Genomic DNA, 27,919 nt, shown 5'->3' on the forward strand with positions numbered 1-27,919 from the left:
AACGTTAACTCGTGATTCAGACGGGTGAGAGATTTCTCGTGAGAATTATCTTAAGAATTAGATTTTTTTTTTCAATATACATATTTAATTTCAAAATTGTGTAACATTTATAACAAATAGGTATGTATGGAATCTAGTATCATGAGATGACGCCTTTAGAAGGGATTGATATATATGAGTGGCTTCTTCTCTCTCGAGGTCTTGGGAGATTATAAGATAAATTTGTATCTAGTAAGTATAATATATAAACATAAATAACAGAAAGATAAGAATTCAGTGCAAAATCTTTCCAAAAACTAGAATTAATGCAGGTTTATGTTTCTTTTTCATCCCCACTCTCAATTCCGTATCCAACTGGGTGTGCAGAAAAACCATAATACTACTAAACTACAAATATTATCATATTAAATGCCGGTTAAATGAAAATAATTAATGACTCCAAGGATTAAGATTCGATATAGATAAATTTCGAAATTTCCAAATATTATCTAAATATCTACTAACTTAATGCATTTTTACTAAAAATACCCCCCACCAAACACAAGTAAAATAAAAACAATAAACAAATATTAAACAATATTAATTCCCACTACCCGTCACTAAGACAGGACTTCCTCATTTGGCTGTGAACCCGTTTAATCAGATAACAATCTGTCCTGCACCACTGTAGGTACTGTACTCGTATGAGTACGTACTGCTACAATCTCACTCTACTATTTAGCGCGATGGGCTCAATTAGGATAGGCGGATATGCGGGCCCCTTGCTACGGTGTGTAGCTAAAATGTCATACGATTTTGTTTTTTTTTTATGATAATAATAATAAATGTGTTTTTGATTTGTTAATATAAGTTATACGCATGTATATGTGCCTTGCATGTTTATCTCGCAGTAATTAATACAGTACTAACTTATTTTTAGGCTTAGTAAAGTTAATTAGATTAGAATAGATTTAGACATTAAAATAAGCGATTATTTCGAAAAAAATTTTTTTTTTCTTATACTTACCTATATATATATTTAATGAGACGGTCGGTAAAAGCGATGGTTGTAAGTACGATTTCCACTCGGGGAATTAAATTATTTAATTTTTTTGCTCTGGTTATAAAACAAAATTCGGCGTTAAGATCCGCCACTCAACAAACAATGCCTCGAAAATTTGAAAAATTCAACAATTTAAATAAATAACATACGCACTATCTATAACAAAAAGCGACATTTTAAGCCCGCACGCCGCACTGATTCCCGCTGTTATTAGTGTACGAGTGATTTCAACAGCTACATTAAAGAACCGTTAAAACTGTTCGTGATTTATTTGTTTTGAATGTTATATTTGGACCATTTTTTCTATTTATTTATTATAATAAATTTTTTACATTTATTTATTCATCTTATATTTTATATTATTATAATATATTGTTTAAGGTTTGTTTTAAATTCTTCTATTTCATTTCCTGATATGATAGTGTTGATTATGTATTAAAAAAAGATTCTTTTTATTAGTGATAGAAATAAAGCAATACCCTTACATTGGTAACAGGTGCACAAAGAGTGGTTTTTAAATAATCGTTCTGAATTAAAAACTGAGTGTATTTGTATAATCTTATTTTTTGATAATTAAATTCACATTAGAACTTAATAAGATCTAAGTTATATTTTTTTTAAATGTCCCAGAAGGTACCTGGGAACCTAGCGTCATGACAACCGTTCTCACTAAGACACTCATCCCCCACTCAAATTTGAACTAATCGAAACCAAAAACAAAAACAACTTCAACATCCGACTAATTTATATCGAATCAAGTACTAAAACTTAAATAATTCACTAAACCGCATCACTTAAGAGCCAGTCCTCGTAAGTTCCGACAACACAAGCCAAGGGAACCAGAAACATTCCACTATGAATTAATCAAAAATAAAATTTCGCTCGCTCCCGACCCGTCATAAATATATCTCACAGTCAAATCTTAAGGTAATTTGTGATGATTTTGTTGCTCATTTAATATCCAAGGAATATAAAGCACCTACAGACCGAATCGATTATAATGCAGCTGCAAATCACCGATCTGACTGTCAAAGTGTGGCGGCCATGTTCCGGGGAGGGCGGCTCCGGTGGCTGTTTGTTATTCATTATTATATTATCTTTTACATAAATATGGCGGGCGTAACGCTAAATACCTATTTGGCTAGTTGCTAGATAGGTAAATCGGTTTTCAGTTGTTTTGTATAGATATATTCTTAGACTAGCGGACCCGAACACGGCTACGCCCGCTTGAACTATACGAATATTTATGAAATTATTTTCAGTTTTCAATATAGAGATGCGTTAAGCAAGCTCATTTTGGGTAACGTTTTCTAACAACAAACTTTGCAAATCGTTGCTTAGCAACGGTCACATAGCGACGGTTGTTATTGACATGGCGGAATAAATTGCATGTCAAATTAATAAGTATTTTAATATATTGGTATATATCGATAATATAACAAATATGAGAAAAAAAGTATCCTATGTTCATCCTGAGAGCCTCAAGTATCTCTATATGAGTATTTTATCACAATTAAATTAGCGCTTTGAGGGCCAAATTCAGATTGCGTAAAAGACAGTCAGACAGACAGACAGATTAGAATTTAATTCGTACGTCTTTAAATGTATTTCACACTAAAACAAAGATGGCAGTTTATAGTATATTAGTAATAAACAAGTTATCTTTTTAATTTGGAAATAAAGTATTATATTTTCAATTTATCTGTAACAATTTTAATTTCATGGAAAATTTAATACGTTCCCACTCAATGTAATGATTCACAAAAGCGTACAATTCAATACTGAAGGAAGCAATTTGAGTAAATTGACTTAGTATTTTATTATTTTTTCTTTAAAAATACACCAAATTGAATTGTTATTAATGGAACTTTTCTGGTTTGCACTTGTTTAAAGCTTAGCCGTACTAGATAGATTACTTTGTCTTATAGAAATGGTCTATCGAAGTTAAAAGCTGTCTTTCGACATCACGTATGAAATACTTATTTTTAAAATTGATGAAAAAAGTAATTTGGCTAGAATTATCGCTAAATGCTCTATGGGATTTAAGTACTAAATTAATTCAGCATACAAATTTTACATTTGGTTAATAAATATAACAACTTTCGTAAAAGATATACCACTAATAATGAAAGCACATTTTAAAATTCCCTCCCAATATACATGCAAAACTTAAACTTTCAAATAACACTTAAAAATTTAAGCATCAACAAAGTGTAGAGCTTAAAATATATATATTTCGAGAACAATACAATTCTGTTTATGAGTTTGTGCCATGAAATACTCGTATAATTAAGTTGCAACCTCAACGTCAGTCGAAGATCGCATTATTACTACCGAAATGAAAATACTGTGTTGCTTTAACAACGAATTGTGCCACTTCGGTACTAGTTTTCTAATTTGTACTAATATTTTTTATTTGAAACCCTCTAGGCACAGTATATCTCTGACTGTAAACATGAGGGTAGTAGGTTCGATCCCATTTGTTTTATTTTCTCGCTTTAGTGAACAAACTACAGAACTTAAACTTTCTAATTTGTTCTAACTATATTTTTATTTTGAGACCGTCTAGGCACAGTATATTTTTGACTGTAATAATGATGGTAGTAGGTTCAATCACACTCGTTGTATTTCAACGTTCTGATAGACAAATCACAGCGTTGAGTTCTGCCGCTTAACACGTAATGTCTGGATTATTTGCGAGAGGATTGACTGCTATAATATTTTTCTTTTTAACTTTTTTCTCTAAATATTGATATCATGGTGACATTAATATTTTTATTATAGGCTGTAACTCTATCGTAATGTTAATAGATAAATCGCTTTATGTTCAACTAGGCGGATATTTTCAACTCGATAGAGTTAAGCAGTTTTGCTATAATACTACTTTATAATATAACAAATGCTTAGTTTATAAAGTGGAAATTTATTTATGTGGTTAGATAAATATTAAAGGTAGTTAGTTTATATTTCTTCGCTCTGGTATCGAGGCGCGGCGTTGAATTCTGCCACTCAACACGCAATGCCTCCAGAATTCGAAAGAAAGTGGGGAACAGAGTGTCTTAACACTGGGTTCTATTCCTATCCTAGCGGGATACAGCGTGATTTAGTTACACTTACTATTTTCTAAGTGCAACTTAAATTTTAAAGATTTTTCAAAAAAAATAAACCCCTCCAATAATTCAGGTTTCCACTCCATTATACCTAAGTTATTATATAATGAAACACATAGAGTCACGGGCGATGCTTATCCTATATTGGGATAGGAGCCAAAGTAATTTATAATAACTGCGTGCGCATTGAAAATTTTCAGAAATCTCTGCCAACTTAGAAGTACGACAGAAGAGGTAGACACGTCAACTTATTGTTTTAAATGGTATGTAATTAAATTGTATTGCACAAATATAGAATTTTGCTGATAAATCTTTTTTGGATCTTGCAAATGGATCTTAAATACTTTCTCCGTCTATATCGAGCTCTCTTTTCATTTTGCTATTAGAATTCGAGTAAGTTTTTTTTAGATTTACTTTATATCTTGCATATAGCTTGGTAGGCTCAAATGTACTCTACATTTGGGAACCTAGTGTTGAGATACTCTGTTCCCACTAAGACAATTCCGTTCCCCACTATTATATTAATTTTTCATTTCCCCGAATGAAAATAGAACTCACAACCGTCGCGTTTACATTTGCACGCTTATGCTACTACACCACGGCGGCCTCGACTAAGTTAGTAATTCGTTTTTCAGCTGTATTCAGAAGGGTACGTAGAGAGACCTATTGTTATGACTTCCTTTTTCGTTTTCGTTATAAAACTAATATAGATGGTATATGAAGAATCGCATTTTGATCTATACCGTACTTGTATCCAAGCGCACGTAAACCTACAAATACCTGAGAATAATTATCGGTAATCTCCGAAGCTATTTCTCTTTGTTAGCGAAGCGATAAAAATAATAATCACGACTCTAATACTGTGTAATGAGGCGTTCCTCTAAAGGTATGGCCGAGAACAAATATGTACAAAATAAATGTTATCTTATTATTATTAAATAGGTAAGTATTTTGTATTAATAAGTATTATATGTTTATTTCTAGTAATATGTATTTTATAGAAGAAAATTATTTAGTATTTTTTGTCACATTTAATATCTATATATTCGTACCATATTCAAAATTAACATGTTTGTCAAATGGTTAATTTTTTAAATTTAAATTTACACTTCTCGATTTCGTATACTGCAGAATTTCGAGACATTGTTTCGAAATATTTTTCCTACAAAATAGTTTATATATCCTCATATAGTCTCTAGGAAATCTAACTTACAACCATTACTTGTAGAGTCATTCAGTGCCCACTCTACCACTGCATTAAATAGACTTACATTGTATACCATATATGTGTAAAGGGAACCTAGTGTGAAAACACTCTGATCTCTACCTTCCGTCGAATTTTCAAGGTACTGCGAGGCATTGGCCACCAGGCATTGTACCAGACTGAAGAAATGAAAATATTAATAAATAATATTTGATTCCCCCGATTGAAGATCAAACCTGCTTGCTTCACAGCCACACGCTTGTAGTCCTACGCTAGTCGGCACAAATAATATATTAAGCAAAATTACACTATACATTATTATATAAAACATTTTCAAGAAATTTTCAACAATAACTAACAATATCTAGATTTTTATTGTCAACCTATTATTTAGCAAATAAGTGAGCGTCTCTACGGAAGTATGGTTTGTAATAAGTGCTTTCTTAACTCAGTAGGCTTAAATGCAATTACTTTGGTGTGTAATATAACAAATTGAGTGGTTACAGAATTAATTTGTTAGTTAGTTTCTAAGATAATAGTGCTGTTTAAATATGGGTTCGCGAAATCGATTTTTGTTTTGAATTGTGATTTGAAAGTTTTCTTCACTTCGCTTTACACTGTCTCTCATATTACCGAGGCAAATCACGAGAGCGACGAAAAGAAAATATTAAATATTTTATTTCTCTGAGTAGAAATTGAATCCACAATCGTCGCTTTTATAGTCGCACGCTTGTACCTACGTCAGGTTAAAAATATAAAAGGATGTACCTATCTAATAAATATTTGATGTTTTAATAGTTTGACTACCCTGCTAGAGATAGAGCGTGAAGCTGTGTTGTTGTTGTTAATAATTTTTGTTAGCACTGACAGCAAGGTAGATAAAGAGAAAATAGAGTTCAAGCATTCTCTTTTTCATTTTCTTTCGGAAATTGACACATTGTATGTTTGGCGGAACTCTACAGGAAAAAATCAGTCTTCAATAAAAAAATTAAGCATAAGATCTTAATTGATAATTTATAATTAATAACAGTTAAAAAAATGGTTGTCTAAGTTTAGATATATTTTTGTAGGTACTTTAACAGGAAAAGGAGGTAAATAAGCATCGTGAGAGACACACAAAGAACACGAACTACACTCGCACCACGAATTGATTTAGAGAATTGGAATGTGACTATCGAAATCATTTTTTTGGTTCCATCGTGATGGTAGCTGAACTATAAATGCATTTATTATTTATTGGTTTCGTTTTACAAGTATTGGCACGGGTATTTATTTCACTTAGCACTTCTTAGTATTGACTTTTGAAATAATCATTTTTACTAGTAAAACTAGGTATTTGTATAAAATGTCTAATTTCTGTCAGTTTTAGGCTATTTCTACATACAGCACACAGCAGAGTTGGCAGAGGGAACTAGAGAAACTTAGTGTTAGGGTACTCCTTTCCTCTTTAGGATGTACCATTACCCACTTTCCGCCGAATTCTTGAGACATTATGTGTCGATTGGCGGAATTTAAAGTCGCTATATGCCTCGTTACCAGAGAGTGGAGAGGAAAATATTAATTCTTCAATAGGAATTGAATCCACAACCGTCGCTTTAAATTATTACACTTAAATTGTTTTTATTTTTTCACTTTAGTATATAAAACGCGACTTAGTTTGCTCTATCTACTCTACTATGTGCAAGAAAATATGTAACATCGACAATTATAGAACCTATTACCTTCCTAAGTATATATTATGTTAGCATATAAAATATATCTAAGCCTAACTATATATACAAAAATAAGCATATTCGACTTTATTACCAAAAATTACCACAACTCGTTTCATTTGACGCGCGCCGATTACCACTTAAAGTCGAAAAGAGAAACCGTTGTAAATTACCATATTTTTCATAAAATTGACACTTCTCTAGTTATTACCACCAAAAGCAGCCAGCTAGCTTCAGCCAGCAGATGAGCACCGCAAGTCAACGCCCTCGTACCATCCGGATCTAATTACGTAGTGTCATTAACATCGCGGGGACGGCACGTCCGCCTAGGAAATGGATTCGAATCATTAGTAGTTTGATTACAAAAAAGGCTTAATAGAAATATAATAACGGAGAAGAAGAAATTGTAAAAAGATTGTAGAGCATTCCAATAATTGGCGTTATTTGTCGATACGGTTTGGTACGGGTAATGGGCTGGGAGTCGACGTGACTCCGGCCCGGGCCACTCCAGGCTCGTGCTCGTGGACGCTTAGCTGAAGCAGTCAGCACTAAACTATAAATGCTTGATAGGATTGAGAATTTCAATGAGATAAATTATAGGTGTAATAGATTAACTTTAGATATCTAATAATAATTATAAATAAAATATATTTTGTGATTTATTTGTTAAAAATGCATTAAAAAATAAACAATGCGTACTCTTGTATTTTCTTTTAAATCTATTTTATTGTATTTATTTAATTTAAGATACTCAATACAAAAGGTGTTTCTTTTCAGAGTTTCTTACATATTTTTTGGTATTTCTGTTGTTTCTATGAATAAATATTTGCAAATAAATACAAATTTTCTTTTATTTTTTTTATTTTCGTGTTTATATAATTTAGTAGTACTTTAAACTATAAATAAAATATTATTGAAATAGTGACCTATATAAGAAAGTATGTCATAGAGTTCTTGACACGTTATATTATTATTACATCTTTTAAGCTTCTATTTTATTTAATTCAAAGGACAGTATAAAATATTATCTTTATTTTTAATATCTCTATCTATCAATAGGAACTCTATACTTTTTTAATAAAAAGTATCCTACGTCGCATATCTCTAAGAATATGTGTACAAAGTTTCATCACAATCGGTCGAGTAGTTTTAGCGTGAAAGCGTAACAAACTCACCTTCACATTTAAAATAATAGTATGATATCTTTATTATTGATATTTACTATAAACATTATCTTTATTAGACTATATAAGAACCATGTACTGCATGTATTTCTTAAGAACTTTTCCTTCTTTTTAACTAACCTGGTGTTAATTATGACGACACAAGACCTGGGAGAGAGAGAGAGAGAGAGAGAGAGACTGGGGCTCTATGAAGGAGGCATACGTCTCTCAGTGGACTGCAGACCTATGTATATATGATTATAATATTACTACAAGTTGCGGTAAACATTCTGTTGTTGCTAAATGAGTTTTCCATACTATAAATTATTATTTTAAAATTTGTTTGGAAGTCACTCGATTTGAATTAAGTGGCTGTAATATATAGCACCTACGCAATAGGTAACCATAGAAAATAGAATTTCCCTTTCTGTATTAGCAAAATTAGCTTAGCTCAATAAAATAATAATAGTTTATTTTTTACTATTTTTATATTAAGATTTCATTGTTATATAGTTGTTTGTCATGTTTCCCTCGTGGATAACTTACTCCGTCTACATAACCAGCAAAATATTAGATTGTACTATAATGGGTAAAACAGATCAAGAAAAGTAGGGATCGAGGACATATATTGCAAAATTTGTATTGAAAAACGGAAAATATAGTTTACTGCTTGTGAATATTTAAAAAAAGAGTGTATATATGCTATCGCAGCTTTAATAAGTAATCAAATAAATATGATTAACTTTTAACAATGTAATTTTTTAGTTATTGCTATTGTTTTACATAAAATTTAAGTATATAAATTTCTCAACGATATAGCAAAAATTGCAGGTTTGAAAGTTTATAGTCGTCAAAAACTCCGTCGACATCAAATACAACCATTATCATTAATAATAATTTTCATATCAATTAATTAGTAATGTGTATAGTTTTAAAATTTTAATTACCTTCTAATATGCTATTAGAAGGTAAGGCTTATTTCTTTTAGAAGAAAAAAACTAACTAAGTATTAAGTATAAGTAAATCATCCATGATATTTGATCCATTACATCGATATGTACTTTAATACCTTCATGATATTGGACCAGATCGTAGAAAAAACCCATTGTCGTTTAACAAAAAGAGTTGTTTTCTCGCGAGCACGTCTTAGTTTATTGTGTTTTACAATGAAATAATTAGTTGGTTCGGTAACGGGAGATTTTTTCCTGCATTAGCTTTACCTCATTGTCGGTCGTGTAATTTAATATTTTTTGTATTTTATAATATTGAGTGAGTGGGTGCTGTGAAAAAGTGCGTTTGGTAAAAAATCAAGGGAATTTTTCAATCATAGACAGCTATATCTACCTATCGTTTACAAATTGGCCTTATCTCGCCATATGGTTATATAATACTGTAGAGTCGACTCTTTTATTAACATTAAAATGATATCTACGGATGTGAAGCTTTTTGTTTTGTAGTATATACTTAAAATATATGCAAATATTATATTTCTGCTTGTTTATTAATTGTTATTATTAAATAAAAAAACATAATAAATGCTCTAGTTTAGAAAGTAAAGTAATACTTGCAATTTCTTAAAATAATCATATTTCTGTACCGTAACGATCGTTGTATTGTCTAAATAAAAATCATTTTTTATCTAGCAATCTGTTTACTTGGTGTTGTGTAAAAAATGCAAAAAAGTCTCCTTTTTATGACAGCACCACCCACAGCGGAGGAAATATCTGTATCTAAATCTCCTTTTGTTTCAAGCTTTTGTTGATAAAAGTTTAAGTTTCATCACTTGTATGTGAATTTACACAAATGAATTTCCTTTGTCTTATATTGCAGGTACGCCTTTTCTCAAAATGCGTAAAGTTTGGAGATGAAGTTCAATTCATTAACTTTGAATGCCTACCTGTCCCAAGTTTGTCTTTCTTAGCCCTCCAGCTAAGGCTATCATCAACAAGTAAAGAAAAGTTTCATTTTATCTTTACACTTTTGTTTTTTTTTAATAATTTAAAAAATAAAAAAAATATATATACATATTATAAACTAAGGAAAAGGAACCAAGGAAACAAAAAACGAAAAAAAAACATAACTCAATAATATAAATATTGCATTTATTTCAACGAATTCGGCAAATATAATAACTGTAGATAATAATTATAATAATACTATTTAGTTTACAAGATTTTTATCTTTCTTTAGTTCAGACGACAAACATCGCCAACAATATACCAAAAGATATTTCACTGGCTGGCACTGGACTTCTCTATCAAGAATTATTTCGAAAAATATCATCTGAGTAACAGTAAATGCAGATCGCATAAAATTAGGTAAACTTATATAATACTTATTAAAATAAAGTTATTGGAAGTCGCAATGGAGGCAAATTCAATATGACGACGATCGCCAGCGGGCTGACGACGCCGATGTACATACATAATATTATATTCTAAAAGAAACAAATAAAAATAATACAACTAAAGAACAAAAATAAATACAAACATAACAAAAAGCTAAATAAAAAATAATAACAAAAAGCGATATGCAAAACCATTGTTACCTATAGGTAAATAATTGCAAGTAAAACATTCAAAATGTGTGGACAATATCAAAATGAAAATTTGCATCTGAAAGCGTAATAGTAAAATATCTTGACACGTAAGACGAGGGGCAGGTTTCCACAAAATACATAGAGACGGGACACCCGCGGCGCGTGCGCCAGTTCGTAGCTCGCGCTAAAGAAGGCGCGCGAGCACCTCCATTCTCTATGCGACATATTTAAATTTCAAGAAAATATTTGCATATCGCCCTACTCCCTAACTTTTAACCACTCTTATGTAAATTTGTAGAGAAAATCAAAAACTACAGGCGGTGAACCCACAAGCCACCGCTACACTCATTATTGCGGCAAACTTTCTATATACTAAGCCTGCATTTATTTTTGTTCTCATTGCAGATATATGTGGAGTAAACTAAAAGATACAGTTATATCACAAGTTTTTAAGATGCCTCTATGAAACGAACAATATATTTACTATATACTAGCCACGCTGCAAACACAGCGAACAGCGGTTCGAGACAAACTTTACAGCGACCTAACTTATTAAATTCTAATAGTATACTTTTACATGATGAATTAAATATTTACAGTGGACCTCTGGGTAATAATTTACAAAACACTTCAATCTACAAGGCACCTTATTTAAATAGTAATAACGACTTCAGGCTTCGCTTTGACTTTACATAATAACTAAATGTTTTAAATTCTCTATAATATATAATTTGGTTTTCATTATAAACTTACAACAATCGACAATTCTCTAAAACCTAATAGGAGTTTTAAATATGAACAACTAGGAAGAATAATAATATTATGCAACAGATTACTAGTGTTATGCGAGCTACGCGATGTTGGTTCACAATGCGACGGATCGATACATATTTAATAAGGCGATGGAAATAAAGGAAACAATCGACATTTACGTAGAGTTTCTGAGAAAGCCTTTTGATTGGCGTCATTTGAATAATTAATTATTCATGTGGGGAGAAGTGCGTGTGCGCAAGATCGGTCTCATTAGATATACGACGTCCTTCACGCGTCCTAACTCCTACCATTGTTGTGTTCGTTTGCATTTAAATAGCGGCGGCTCAGTGAGGGACGCCCACCGGCCCGCCGCGTCGACTGCCCGGCACGCCTCCCGGGCCCGCGCGGCCCCGAGCGGGCACAGCACTGTGGCACCGTGCCGTGAAACAATGCTCTAATGTAAACTAAGGAGATGACGCGACAAATGTATTCTCAACACTTACTTAAGCTGCTTCTTGTCCAATTTTGTTGAGTGAACGTTAGAATTGTTTTATTTGAAATAAAAAAAAAATGAGCTATCGCATAAGTTGAGAACACCTTACATTTATTCTATGCAAACAATTTAACAAGACACAACGAATTTACATAATATTTTCACAATCATCGCCATTGTAATACCAACATCACTTAGTAACAATATCGCGTAATATCTATAAATTATATACAAAAGAACTCACTAGTAGGAAAATAGACCAACGATCGTCACGGCACTACATGAGCTTCGCTCTGAGCGCGGTTTGAAACATGTCTTTGAAAGCGGGACAGTCCGCGAGAGAGCGAAGCTCGCCGTTGCGAGGTTCTAAGTTAACAGTCCGTAGCCGCGTAGCGCATAGCACTAGACGACTCGGACCGCGGTCAGGTTGTGCACTCACCGTTGCCAGCGAGTTGAGGTCGGAGGAACGCGTTGTGCAGCTCGCTACCGAGCCCGCCTTCAAGCCGCGCTGCCATCTGCATCAGTGCGAGCGTACTGTCGTCCGCTGCACCAACACTGTTCTCCAGACGCGCGCGCACCGCGGCGATGTGGCCGCGCGTGAACACGTGGTCTTGCACTGAATATTTGTGACTGTACTTAAAATCACACACACGACATTCCTCCGGTGGTTGCGCGTCGGAGACCTCGGGTAGGCCAGCTGCTAAGCGCGCCTTCTTTTCCTTTGCCCTCGCATTTTGGAACCATACTTGAACCACACGTTTTGGTAATCCAATTTCCCGTCCAAGCGACTCACACTCTGCCATTGTCGGCGTTTTGTAGTCACCGAATAATGACTTCATGATTTTTACTTGAACAGAAGACATTTGTGTCCGGAAGCGCTTGCCTGGAGGCCTCGGCATTTGTTGTTGGCCTGGTAAAGGTGACATCGGTTCATCGTCCTCGTAAAATTCCATAGTTTCCGACGCTGTATCTGACCTTTCATCAGCGTCTGATCCTGGTCGCGACAAATCAACAGGTTTACTAAGATCCAAAGGTATTTCGGTTTTTCCATGTTCAGTTCGTCTCTCAGAAGGATCGTTACCACTACTACCATTTTGTTGTGCCGCAGCATGAGCTTGGAGTTCGCTTACATAGCGTTTCATTGACTCCTCACTGTACTGCTTGATAAACTTCTCCATGTCTGAGTGAAAAGGCGGGAAAATAGGGGGCAACATGGGAGCCCCCGCTTGGGAAAAATTTTGCTGTCTGTCACTTTGCTGAGATCCAAAACTTGGTGTCGATTCTGTGCTTAACTCTTCATCTGGAAGAGCATCAACATTTATTTCTCCTCTGGCACACTGATCCGCATGTTTTGTACTCAAATGACTTTCAAGTGCACTTTTAACTTTAAATAAGGCTGGGCAAAATGGACAACGTTTATTTATAACTTGAGCGTGTGCTCTGAATTGGCCCTTTCGTTCCCGTGCTCGTGTATTTTGAAACCAAACTTGTACTACTCTTTTTTTTAAACCAACTTCACGAGCAATATTTTCCAGCATCTTCCGAGAAGGATTCGATTCTATTTGGTATTTTTGATAAAGATAGTCCAACTGTTCTGGTAGTATAGTAGTTCTTAAACGTTTATCTTTCGGTTGTTCACCAGTATCAACCTCTTCAAACTCATCAAATTTTCTTTTAGCCACTTGTTGGTTTAAGGCGGCTACCAACGGATGACGTGTTTCTTCATTTGTGAGTGAAGCATTGAGCTGTTGTAGTTGAGCGTGTTGTTGTAAGATCCCAAAAGGGGAATCTGGTGGATAACTTGGAAATAAATTGGGATTCATAATATGTATCAGTTGATGTTCTCGCCATAAATCGAATCTTGGGAAGACTAGATTACATTTATCACATTGAAAATTACCATCTTTCTCCTCTCTTGGCTGATGTGTTAAAGGAGTGACCGGTGTATGAGGGGTCGTTGGAGCGGGAGAAACTGGATAGTTTTGGGCCGCAGGCGTAGGAGTTCGAGGTGGTGCCGGTGACACTGGCACATGCGGAACGTGGTGTTCTACTGTACTTGAATTTGAGTCTTCGCTACTAAGGGTAGCAGCGACTTGAGCGGCAGCAGCCTGCGCTTGCGCCGAGCGTTTCGCATCCTCTTCCTTAAAACAATGAGTTTTTTGGTGTCTTATTAGTTCATAGTATCGTTGGAATACTAATTGGCATTTTTTACATTGGTAATTTAGGCCTGGTGTTCTTTGAAATCTATTCGCGTCGTCCATAGATCCTGCTGGTGGATCAGCAGCAGGTTGATTTTCATATACTTTTCGAGCCTTTTGACGTGCGTTTTGAAACCAAACTACGATCACTCTAGGACTTAATCCTAATAATTTTGAGAGATATTCCAAATCATCATCTTTTGGATACGCATTGTTCTCAAAAAACTCTTGTAGTACTTTGATTTGATAATCAGTAAATCTAGTTCTGTTGGCGCGTTTGCCAGAAGACCCCGAGCTGTTGGATCCGTTCGAGTTGCCCCCGGAAAGTCCGAAATCGGCCGGTCCCCTGCCAGGACTGAGGCTGCGATTTGGGGTCAAAGGTAGGACGTTCGGGGGCGCGGAGTTTGGGGACGTGAAATTTGGATTTAATTTCGGTGGCAGCATCGATGGATGTGGCGGTTGTGGTATACTCGTCGCAGGTATTGAATCAAGTTGAGACTGTATTAGAGAGTTTAATGACAAATGTGTTGGAGTTTGTGGCCGAGATATATTTTGAGAGTTGTCAGGATTACTTAAGGCCGGACTTTGAGATGGCATTTGTTGAAAATTAAAACTTCTATCTTCTTGATGACGATCATCGTAAGAGTTATACTTTTCTTCCATAGTCGCTTCGTCAATAGGTTCGCACTTTACCTCTTGCTGACTAATCATAGCTAAGTCATCAGTCCTTGGTTTCTTTTCAGGTGGAGGTTTGCCTTCATCAGAACTTGCAGACGAGTCTAGTGGTGTTACTTTGGCCTCACCTGTTTTCTCATATTCTTCCAAATTTAATGTCGTCGACGGAGGATTATTAAAATTGTAAGGCGAGTCCTTGTTTCGTTGGCGTTCTTTAAATAGAGTATTTCGGAACCAATGTTTGATGACCTTTGTAGCTAATCCCGACTGCTTTGCCATTTTAGCGATTGCTTCGTCGCTTGGAGAGTTATTAATATCAAAGTGCGAACGCAAAATTTTGAGTTGATCGTCTGTTATCCGCGTACGAGCACGTTTCTGTCCCGCTGCAGCATTTGCCTGTAAACAACAGCAAATTTCAATAACAAATAATATACTTATTACATACCTATAAATAAATGTTTTATAATCTCAAAATAAATAATCGAATTTATCTACAAATAATTGAGGTTAGCCGGTAAGTAACCATGAATAATAATATTCTTTGTGAAATAATAATACTTCGCCCCTCGAGAAGGGTAACAAAGAGCGGTCTGTTGCTTCGTGCAAATAGATAGGTACCGCTTATCTTACAATACCGTTGATATCCTTCTCGCCTTACGATGGCATTTACACAGCAATACTTACAAAAATTAATCGAACGACGTTTTGTATTTGAGAAGTAAATATAAATATGTATGTAGTTTGTGTGTGTGTAAGCTTCAATGATAAGAATGACTAATACGTTGAATTCATAGTATTTAATATAGAGGTTAAATTACTAACAGAAATCTTAAAGAGCTTTTAACATCAAAAGTACCTATCCTTAGATTTACATTTTTCAATATAATAATGTAGCTAATTTTATATAACTATTTTAAAAGATCATTGTAAGTCGAGTTGACAGATTGTCGATTTTTAATTAACTTTCTATAAAATATAGGATTTTTTAGTAGCTGCTTTACATATTTATACATAGTTTGAGAATACTACGTAAAGCAAACAGGATGTTATTTATATCATGGTTATTTTTGTGTATCCTAGAAAATATTATTATGTTATGTAGACAATTCGTTGAAGAAACGAATTAACAGAAAGACAATTTTTATTTAATTTTTTAACTATAAAGACATGATTTGATACTTTAAATAACTATACGGGTATTATGGAAATAAAGTACAAAAATTTTACATATTTCAATCTTATATTGAGGAATGTTCAAAGAAAATAAGTTATTTTTTTTATTTTTAAATGCTATATTATAGTCTAAGATTTTATCTATATATACATTACACAAACAATTATAGATATATACATAAATAATAATTACCTGTTATGTGAAAAACAGTAAGGAAAAAATTATATTGGCTGGTAAAGTTTTCTATATTCTTTTAAAGCTTTTAGTTTCTTAAAAATGTGTCTTAAATATTATTGTTACGAAATGGTATAATAACTCTTTTTTTATGAGCATTTCGTTTATTTGATTTTTTTTGCATAATTTTTATTTACTTTTATTAATTAATTTTATTTATTTTTTTAATTAAGCCTATCCTATGTTATTAAGTGATTTAATGTATAAGAATGTATCATAATATAGCGACTCACCTGTTGTTGTTGCTGTAGTAGCTGCTGTTGTTTGAGTTGTGCATCATGTGAAAAAGGCATTGCATCAAAGGGCGGCGGGGGCAACATGAGAGACACAAGAGGTGGCTGCAAGTTCATCGCCGCCAGCGCACCCATGTTGAGGCCCAAGGGAAGACCAAGAGACAGCATTTGAGCCATCATTGGATGCAGTTGTCCGAGCTGTTGCTGTAGTTGTAACATATTCAAAGCAGCTTGCATTTCTTGCACTTGAGCTGCTAATAAGGCACCGGCTTGAGCCTCTCCAGGGCCGTTTGCGCTATCATTAAAACTTCCACTGTTATCACCTCGAGGTGACGGCGATCGGTCTCCTTGAGGTGCTGGAGACGCAGCACGTGGCGAGTTCGGGGCACCCGACTTTCTCTCATATTCCGATTTAAACTGTTCTGCAAACTGCTCCAAAAATTCGAGCGGAACTTTGTCTTTGTGCACTTCTTCACAATGGGTCTTTAAAACAAAAACACTAGAAAATTCCTTATTGCAATGCTGACACGTGGACTTTGTTTCTCCGTCAGGAGGCTTCTCTTCAGGTGGTGGAGGAGGAGGACTCGGTACTCGAGCCATCTCTCGTTCTTCTTGTAATTTGCGTCTCTGATTTTCATTGTATTGCATCACGAGGTCGAATCCAAACGTTTCAAGTAGTTGCTTATACATTTGTGAGTTACGTTTGGGCGGGTTGCCCTTTGCTACCATTTCGTCTAGAGCAGCAGCTTCTGCCTCACCAAGTGGCGAATGCGCCCGCGCATCGCCAAATGGGCATGAAGTTGCTCGATGTGCGTCGAGTAGCTCCCCAGTAGGGAATGACGCGTGGCATCGCTCGCACGAGGCGCTACCTGCGCGAGGGGATCGCGGGCTACCTGGGCGCGCGGGGGGCGAGGAACGATGTCCCCCGCTGCTTGTAGACGAAGGGGATGTATTTTTCGGCGACAACACGTCTTGTAAAATTTTAGCAGAGTCGTTTCTATCCGGCTGTTCGACTAAAGGTCGTGTCAAATCCACGTGGCCCGCAGCAGCGAGCTCTTGTAGCTTTCCCGCCCTTGTTTGATGTAATACCGACCTCATATGAATATCCAGTGTACTCCCCTGTGTATATGCGACTTTACATATATTACACTTGTAGCGTTTTCTATCGTCTTCTTCGCTAGACGTGCTTTTGGGAGTGAGAGTCAAATTAGAGGGCGCAGTGCCTGCGCCAGGTGACACAGGAGGATTGTTATTGTTTTGTTGTTCTTGCATAGCCCGCTTTAATTTATGCAAATGACTTACACTATTGTAGTGGACGAGCAAAATATTCTTTTGCGTAAACGATTCTTTGCACACATCACACTTAAATGGCCTGTTAGGATCTAAGTATTTCTCCATAGGATACGTAAGTTTTTCACCTTTTCTGTGAAGGAGAGTTTTATTATGTGCAGTCAAATAAGATTGCCTCGTAAAGGCCACTTTACATCTATGGCATTTGTATTTTCTGTTTGGATCGTTATAAGAATCTTCCGCCATGGCCTGCGAGTTTAGATAGTCTTCAAGGAATTGCTGGTCTTTGTATATTATTGAATCATCTGAGTTTTCAGCATCGTTGTGGCCAGATTCATCAGCTGCGGTGGCACTTGAGTCTCTATCTTCCATTTCACCGAGTTCGTCTTCGGGTGTTCGCAGCGCTTCTTTCCGCAATAAATCCGCTGTTGTGGCATCTAAAGCGACACTTTGACCTGGGTGTAACAGGGGATTTGTAGCGAGGTTACGTTTAAAAGCAGTCAACTCATCTTCAGATAACTCAGGGTGGGACGTCTCAATGTGTTTTTGTAGAGCTAATACAGATCTAAAGCTCCGACCGCATAATACGCATTTTGTAGCATCGCGTATAACATGATATTGAGAGTGTAATTGTAATTTTTCAACCGTTTTAAATGCCAAACTACATTGATTGCATCTATATTTATAGACATGTTTTTCAGATACAGACATATTTGTAATAGAATTACGTGCATGAGCTTCTCTAAAATGATTTTGTAAGGCGTGAGCTGAATCAAAGTATCTATTACATCCTTTTTTCCAACAAACATAACCAGGTCCTTGCGGCGTTTGTTTCAGTTCTAAGTGACCAGATTCATTTTGATGTTGGCATAACTCATCCACGTTTCGAAATGTACGGTTACACGTTGAACAACGTTCAGTCTCACCATCTACGCTACCTTCAGAGCGAGGCGATGAAATTTCCCTTTCATTGTCGTCTCCTTGCCTTGAATCTTCTCTCTGTGGCTGTCCTCCTCCGTTTAGCCAGTGACTTTGATCTACTAGAAGAAGAAGTCGCTGTAATCCTTCTGAATTAACAGAATGGATTTGCATTACATGTCGCTCCAATGCTGGCCTTTCTTTGAAGGCATCTTGACACAAAGGACAGATAAAATGTCGCAATGTATCGCCATGTACTGAATTTACATGTGCTTGTAGTCTGCTTTCACTTGCGCAGCTAAAATTACAGTACGGGCATGTATGCTGCCCAGGTGTTTCTCGATCTTCATCTTTTTCATTACAACTTGGTTGAGGAGTTTGTTGCATTGACTGTTGCTGTTGCAACTGTTGTTGCTGTTGTTGGTGCTGCTGTTGTTGTTGTTGCAGTTGTTGATGCTGTTCTAAGAATCGCATCATTTTTTGCTCTTGCGTTAGTTCTGGTTTTTGGTCAATTGGCTCCTTTGTATCTGTTGAAAAAACATTTAAAATTAATTTTTGTCTCAAGACTGTCTCAAATTACTTTAATAAATCGATGTAACAAATTCGACAAACCTCGTATGACAAAATTCACAAATGGAATGGATAGCGATCAGTAAAATGCGTTCATATATTACGCACATGCATTGTCTACCTACGTCTACGTGAGATTTATCTACAAAAAAGATTATTTCTATAAATGAAGCTGACTATTGTTCGGTACAAGCATTTGTTACTTTTCTGAATTGAAGTTAAAAATAAAATTCTTCTCCTTTATATTATTAGTAGGACTCGTTTTGTTTGCAACGTCCCGACAAGACAAAGGTATCGCTCTATCCATCCCGCACGCACACATACACAGATGTATTAATGTTAGCGTAACATGTATATTGTAATTTCGCACACAAAGGAAGATACAGGACGGGCAAACAATCATTGTTCATTATTACAAAAGGTTTGGAATATTACGTTTAGCGGATCAAATGCGATCGGATGATCGACATACGTGATGAGGAGAGTGAGTGAGAAAACTATATTATATATAGAAAACGTGTGTGCAATTATTATTTGACCAGGGACATGTCCGCCACGGCGTGTGAAAGAAGCTGGCCCCCATTGTTTACGCTCAAATAAGGAAGGTAAAAGAAACGGCCGATGCGAGAGCACCATAAGATACGTTAAAGTTACAATTAAACTTATTTTAAGGGAATAATAATTTGGGCCTTTTTACGTCATTTCGTACTATAATAGGTTTATATTACTTTGTTAAAAATTATATATTCCCAATTAAAACAGGACACTCATTTAGAAATGTTTGTTTTACATTAATATGTATTACGTTATTATATTTTTATAGGCTTTTCCACGGTATTTATTTATATTTTTTCTTAATTTAAAAATATATTTTAAAAATATTCTTTCTTAATTAGAACTTAAAAAAATAATCTCACACTCAGACGCAGCTGAGACCAGTCTGTCCCCTGTTTGGGAACCTGTTTCATAGTTTTAAGCAGTTAAAACCGTTACATCTAATGAAGGGGAACGGGATAAGTAAATCAAAAATATAATAATAATCAAAATTCAACTGACCCTAATCGTGGACTGGAGTGACCAGTCAATGTAATTATTTATAATGTGAATTCGCCGTCCCAAAGTCTGGTAGGACCATAGAACAATGGCCAGGTAAGGGACCATGTCTGCATAAATGCCATCTCCAACGCTTTTTGTCAATGGACAAAGGGTCTTTTCTAAGGAAACACCACATCGTTATAGCGTCGTAAAGTAAGTATTGTGCAGTGAGTTTTGTTTTGTGAGATTTGGGTCAAAATTTTTACAATGTGGCGTCAAGGAGACAATGAAATTTTTGAATATTTTATAATTCTTTGGCAAGCTTTATGAGTCTTAACGATTTAGATAGAATTAATTGCGTATATAATAGATTAAGCTGATATTTTTAGCACGTCATTAGTATTAGCCTAATTATATGTTTTGTATTTATTCAAGACAAAGAGCTTTTGTTTTACTATAACAATTAAGAACGGTACCTATATGGTTATTTATATTAATATTTAGAATCGGTATTTTTTCGTCAGAAATGTACATTATTCGACTTTATAATGGTGAAGGTGTGGCCATATTCAAAATTTTATGATAATAAGATACAATTAATTGTAAACCATGAAGGGAGACAACTTTTTATTTAAAACACACACAAATGTTTCCTATGTTACTATTTATTCTATAATCGCCGTTGTCCTATCTTATAAAACAATTAATAATAAGTTAACTTTAAAGAAAATAACTTCTAATAAATTAAAATTCCAGTGCCTTTCCCTATAAATTTATTTAGCACGAACGTCGGCTCAAGAGCTTTTAATGAAGTGAAAATAAGAAACAGCGTAAACATGGAGACGGGATATAAGTGGGATTTATTTAGCCTGAGTTTATCATATTTCACTTTGGCCATAAACAACCGACAGGCGAAGCCGGCGACATTGTAAGATGATGCAGCCTCATCACAAGGGGCAATCATCCTTAATGCGCGATGGCCACATACGTAATGCGTGTCATTGTCCCGTATGCGGTACTTATGGAAAATTCGCGTACTCAATTCAAATCTTCTCTCCGTCTCCTTCGCTCGCGGGGCGGAGCCGCCTCCGGCCAATGACGGGTTCGATTGTGGCGACACCGTGTAAGGCGTAAGTTATTAAAGAAACCTGTTCTAATGTTGCGCGCTTTAAATTAAATTTTGGTCTGGGTGTAATTATCTCATTATTGTGATTGCGAATTCTTCGCTAAATGTGTAAGCTTTTATGGGATTGCCTTTAGATAGTAAGAGGAATTCTGACAAGAAGAAAGTGTGAGCTTCGATGTTCTATGGTATACATGTTGCAGTATTTTCATTATGTTGCAGTACTTTAGAAAAAAATACATATATTGTGCGACAAAGTCAAGATATTATATGTAGATTAAAGATTATATGTAGATTTCTTATTCATTAAATTATTTAAATTGTTTAATAAATATTTTAATTAACAACGTACCTAATTTTACTAATCTTGATGTCTCTTAAACTGTTGTAATGAAAATGTAAACAACTATGAAAAAACACGTACGATACTTACAGAATATAAAAAACGTACTCCTATTCCCATAATCCACAAAATTTGATATTTGTAAAAAATGCAGTACAAAATTGATTAAGGAACGAATCGTATTAAATTGGAAACCGATAGTGACGTTTCGAAATCACATTCATAAGACGAGGTTTGGTATTACTTTATCGATACGGAGGCAGTAATAGTTTTAGTCGAATTAATTTTAATGGGATTTTCACGGCTTGTAGAATAAAAGTTGCAAAATGTATTTATTTTCAAACTAAAATAACGAAACGATATACTTTACGGCTTTAAAAAATAGCCATAAGTTATAGCAGTTACTCAGAAGTAATTATTGGGTAAGCTGCGCACGCGCATCTAATTGCGCGTTTTTATGTGTCTTTTCGTAAAGGCATACTTTTTGTTGTAGCGTTTTGTTTCCATCTTAGGCATCATTAGAACTTGTTACTTAAAGAGACAATGACTCTAGGAAGTTAGCCCACAATAATAATAACAATAGGAGTCACGGTTGGAAAGACATTAGTGGCGAGCACAAGCAACAATTTCCTTATTACCACTGATAAACATAAAAGAAACAATGATCGCAATCAATATCCATCAAAATATTAACATAAATAATTGACTAATTAAGTGATATTATTAAGAGGATTGTCGATTTTTTAATAAAATAAATAAATAATAAAAAATTGTTACCATTTTCTTGTTGATCATAAGGACTCGGCAGCTCTGAAGGTTGTGGTATAACTTGGAAAAGTTCTGCTACGTCAGGAGTGGGATCCTTTCCTTCAGATCGTCGTTGTAGTTGATGTATTTGCTCCATTTGCAAGTGCTTCACAGAACGAACATGTTGTAACAAGGACAAACGATGTGGAGCTCCAAAGCCACATAATGCACATCGGTAAACTCGAGGGCGCTCTCGGGGTATCCTGGTAGCACAATCCCTAAGGTGTCTCAATAGAAGCGTAGCTGCTTCGTGCCTGGCTCCTGCAGCATGTAATTGCAGTTTATGCGCTGAGTTAGTGTAATAATCGCAAGCACAACATCTAACTTGTACGCCACCAATACCTGCACCACCAGTTCCAACTCCACCACAAAATTTCAGTTTCCACTCATTTCTTGGACCACCTTCCTTGACATGATTGACATGCTGTAGCCTCTGCAGATGTTTATCAGTTTTGCAATGCAATTGAAAGTTGGCTTTTAAATTTGTTTTATACGTACATAATTTGCAAACGTAATGCCCAGCTACCAATGCTAATATTTCCTGCTCTCTTATCTTTGTACGATCTTGTGCCAAGTGGTGACCAAGAGCTTCCAAGGAATCAGTTGAGAAACAATTACATATACAACAGTGGAACGTTCTTTCTGGCTCCGGGTCTGCAGGTTCTGGTGGAGGTTCCATAGCCTCAGGATTTAAGCCAACATCTAAATGGGCACCTAGTTCGGGCGGTGATGGTCCTGGGCCTCCTGTCATAAGTTGAATCATCAAGGCTTGATTATATGCCATATCTGCTAGCGCCGCTTCCGGATTAGGTGGAGGAGCATCTCCACCGTGAAAATGTAATAGGCTTTCAAGCTGCTGTTGGCTTTGCTGCCTGTGATGTAAAGCTGATAAAGTTTGCATATGCTTAACGTTTTGTTGAAGCACAAGCATATTGTGGGTATGTTTTTCGGATGTCATATGTATTCGAAGGTTACGTGCCACATTTGTTTCGTAATTGCAGACATCACACCGGAAAGTAGGTTTTGGTTTTTGACCCAAAGGCGAATGATGTGGTAGCGGTGGCTTGTGTGGTCCAGGTGGAGTGTGTTGTGCTGGTGGTAAATTTCCTTCACCTGGATTTCCACCATTTTGTAGCTCTTGCATATTATTTAAATGTTTGTCAGACTGCATATGTATGCTCAAATTACCCTTCGTCGTCGTTGAGTAATTACAAACTTCACAACGATAAGGTTTATATCCACAAGTATAAGTTTCACCTCTAGCTAATCGTGGATGAGGTTGACCAGCAATACAGTAGATGCAACTTGTTTCAGCTTCTGGATGTTTTTCTTTCATATGTATCTCTAAAGTTTCTTGATATTTGTAGTGCCAATTACACTTTGGGCATTTTAATGTTTTACAGGAGTTTCGGCTGTGCATTCCAGCTAAAGGTCCACCTAATCTTCCCGAATTTAAAATAAGCTCACACTTCGGGCAATCAGCACCAGATGGTCGTCCTCCAAGATGATCCGGACATACTCCTATCGTTGTACCAGATAGGAACGCTGGAGGTGCTGCTTGGAATGGCGGTGATGAATTCGGGCTAGCACGGGGCTGTACAGAAGCATTTATTGTGTGAGGATGAGCTACTGAAATCATGGAATGTTGGGGTAATAAAGAGTCTGCCATGGATCTTGGTGGTCTCCAGGATGGCGGACTCGGTCTTCTATCGTCACAGGAACCGTTTGGTAACATTGACTCGTTATCTCTATCTGGTGTCATTGTCTCTTGACGTTTTTCAATAGTAGGGCTTGATAATTCAGACATATTAGCAGGACTGCCCGACATTGAAGCACGTGGGGGTGCGGCTGCACCAACTGGTTCTAAGAACGAGACTAGTGGCTCTTTATCTTTTCCAACACACTGTATAATTGCAGATGCGTTTTCTCTCGATAAGGCGTCTCTTTCTGAGTCGAGTAACGATAAACTATGATCTGATTGGGCATGAGCTACAAAAGATTTAGCATATCCAAAACTCAATTTACATATAAAACACATAAGAATTGGTTTCACTGGCACGCTTATGGGACATTCTGGCACTGGTGACGATGGTCTAGGAGCGTCCTTTCCTCCGCGAAAACTAAACACTCGATAACTATGCATCACAGGAGCGTCGTGTCTCGCTCGCGCTCGTTCTGCAGCCAGTCTTCCATACAGGGCACCATACAACGAGGGGTTTCTAGAAACGTAGAATGCACTCGCTATTTGAGGGAACTCAAGTTGCCTTTCCACTACATTACTCTCCCGACTGTCTACGATGCAACCAGGCTCTATTTTAGGCAAGTCTGAAAGGCTAGTTTCTCCTTCTGATATTTCCGGATCCTCAATAATATAAGCAGATCCGTCAGGATTATAGACGATCTTGCCATCGAAGTGTTCAACATCAGAGGATAGCGGTGGAGAATCACGGCGCGAGGTGAGATCAACGGCGTCTGGAGCAGCTGGAGGCGAGGTGGGTGCTGGCGCAGACGAGGGTGCGGGGGTGGGCGCCGCTGGAGCTGCAGGAGCGTTTCGTGGTTCTTCCTCAGGGCTCATGTCGCCGTCTTCGTCCGGTTCGAGTGCGGCTGAACTCTGCGGATCGTCGCGCTTGCGGCGCCGCTTGCGCTCCGGAGGCGGGCCGCTAACGGGGCCGCCGGGCTGCAGCGGCGTGGGCATGGCGCCGGGCGTCAAAGGCCGGCATCACATGCTCTCCTGTAAATAGAAAACACAGTTAAGTAATGGATATTTTTTTCTTACAACAAAACTGGATATTTTTATCTAGACAAATTTAATAGTAGGTATAAATATACATTTATACAAGATTAATATTTAAATACTTGTGTTACTAATATAATTATAAACTTTAAATGTAAGCTTTATTATTATAATAATTTTAGGCTTTATATTTTTGAATTATTCATGTATTTAAAGGCGTTATTGCCAACAATTTTTTTTTTCATTATAAGACGGTAAGAATTTTTTATCTTTTATTTAATGAAGCAATGTTTTTTGTCGCACTGTATAGCTAACAAGTTAATATATACAAAGTAGGTAGGTACAATATACCTATAGCTTAAATTAAAACTTTTGATAATAAACGCTTATCTAACTGGTATTTACGCAAACAACTGCGATCAATTTATCCGTGTGACAGGCTGTCATCGCTGTCAGCGGCGACATTTTTACAATTAAGCAACCAATATTATAGGAACTCGACAAACATAGATTTTACGATTAAAACGTAAAATATTTTACGAATTTCTTCTTTAAATACATTATCACAAGGAATATAAATAAGAAATACAAATATATTGATAATCTAGAATGAAAATTCGTTAAAATCATGAGATTAAGCCGTCATCTCGGTTATCTAAAACGTTATCAATAACAAATTGTTATCTCACGTAGGTATTTATTTATTAACCACAATTTCGACATATTATTAATATCTAAAACGTAGTTGTGGCATCTATGAGTAACATACATACATACCTATATTTATTTTACCTTTTACATATATATAGTAATCTTAGCAGTAAGTAGTTTTTATATTAATTATAAATATATTAAGCAAAAATTATTAACTATTAATAATAATTTTAATTTTATATATGACTAAAAAAGTTAATTACAGTGCAAAGATTAACAAAGCTGACTAACTCTTGCATATCGCGAATTGCTAATCACTCTGAGTAATGAGTGAATAACAGCAGGATGCATCGCCGATATGAATGTTATAATTTTTATTAATATTTTGTTTTAGTTTCATGTTGTATCCATGACAGTATAGACTGTGGGAACCTGGGAACCTAATGCTAAGGAACTCCATTCTCATTACGATATTTTTTACTTCCGGTCGAATTCCGGAAGCATTGACTCTTGACCGAGCTCGACGCCGTACTTTGCCTCATTACCAGAATGAGGAAATGAAAGTATAATATAAATATTTAATTTCCTCGGATTCGAACCCACCACGACCGGCCGATATACATAAATAAATATTTTATTATATTTAGTTCCGGATGTACGTTTCATATAATATTTGCTAAGTTTTGGAGAATATTTTTTTGACAATTAGAAGACCTTGAATGATTCTTTAATCTCATATAGACCACACCCGTTGGCTTGTTTGCATTTCTAACGGTCGAGCACGGCCCTTAAACGTGATTAAATTATCGATTATATTACAAGAATTCGATAACAATTTAAATATTGATTCACGGGGCAGTCATTTTCTGTTATTCACCGACAAAAAATATTTTTAATTACATATCAGTTCCACGCAGTATACCGCCCACTGCAGGATAGGCAACGACAACCTAGTGTTAAGACACTCCGTTCCCCACTTTTCGCCGAAAATCTAGAGGCATTGTGTGTTGAGTGGCGGAACTCTACACACAGAAGAAATGAAAATATTAATTTAAATAAATATTTCATTTCCTCGAGTGGTGATCGAACCCATCACCAGTCGCATTTTCAGCCACACTTTGGGCCGCTGCGGACCCCCTGGACCTGAAGGACTGGCCAAAAATTCATTTAATTACAAAATTTCAAGTAAAGTTATTTCTCATTTGATTACCTACAGCTTGGAACTACCTCAAAGTAGGTAATACGAGTTGAGATTCTCGTACGCTATCATTAAATGACGCAGTAAAAAGGGTTTAATTACTGCTGTAATTATTGTGGTCTGCAAGAGTAATTTGCGGAGATCAGCTCGACTAATGTGTGTTGAAATTATGCTAAGAACGAGAAATTAGAGTACGGACTAGCTATATTATATTTTATACACCAATATGTATCTATATTATATTCATATACAAATTTGTGTTTACAGAGATTTAAAAAGAATCCTATAAGAATTAAATAAAAAAGACATTCTAGTTAGAAATTTTGATTTTTTTTTATCTAGGTGACAATAAAATAAATAAAAAAATATAATACACTTACAGGTACAATGCAGTCCAATACAACCAGAAAATTTAAAAATATTAAAAGATAAATTCTTTTAATATTTTTCGTTCTTTTAAAGTCCCTTATAAAATTGTGAGAAACTAGAGGATAAACAACGCCTAGCTCTAGCCTAATAATATCATAGTTTTCCTATACCCGTTTTACTCACACCCTGTATACTGTGTCCATACACAGACACACATACAAATCGCCCGCATCAGATTAATCCCATACAATAGTTATAAAGTCCATAATGAAGATGTGCGCTTTTCAATTCATTAATGAGATATCTAATGTTATTGATTAATAGGAATTAGTGCTGGTTTATCGACGT

The 27,919-nt window shown here is 35.6% G+C and overlaps 1 protein-coding gene across 1 annotated transcript in view; it reads right to left on the reverse strand.

Annotated features, from left to right (window-relative positions):
* Nucleotides 1-10,312: 10,312 nt before the first annotated feature.
* Nucleotides 10,313-27,919, reverse strand: part of LOC146537856 (zinc finger homeobox protein 3-like) — a 45,461-nt gene continuing 27,854 nt past the window's right edge. The window contains exons 2-4 of the mRNA XM_085187663.1: nucleotides 22,587-25,347; nucleotides 16,531-19,265; nucleotides 10,313-15,285 (exon numbers count right to left, since the gene is read on the reverse strand). Of these exons, the coding sequence (XP_085043789.1) occupies nucleotides 12,439-15,285; nucleotides 16,531-19,265; nucleotides 22,587-25,311 (8,307 nt within the window). The 5' untranslated portion in view covers nucleotides 25,312-25,347 and the 3' untranslated portion in view covers nucleotides 10,313-12,438. The remainder of the gene's footprint in view (nucleotides 15,286-16,530; nucleotides 19,266-22,586; nucleotides 25,348-27,919) is intronic.

The sequence above is a fragment of the Heliconius melpomene genome, chromosome 7 (genome assembly GCF_056956725.1).
Source record: "Heliconius melpomene rosina isolate 202511_hmr_F chromosome 7, ASM5695672v1, whole genome shotgun sequence".
In the NCBI taxonomy this organism is placed as follows: domain Eukaryota; kingdom Metazoa; phylum Arthropoda; class Insecta; order Lepidoptera; family Nymphalidae; genus Heliconius; species Heliconius melpomene.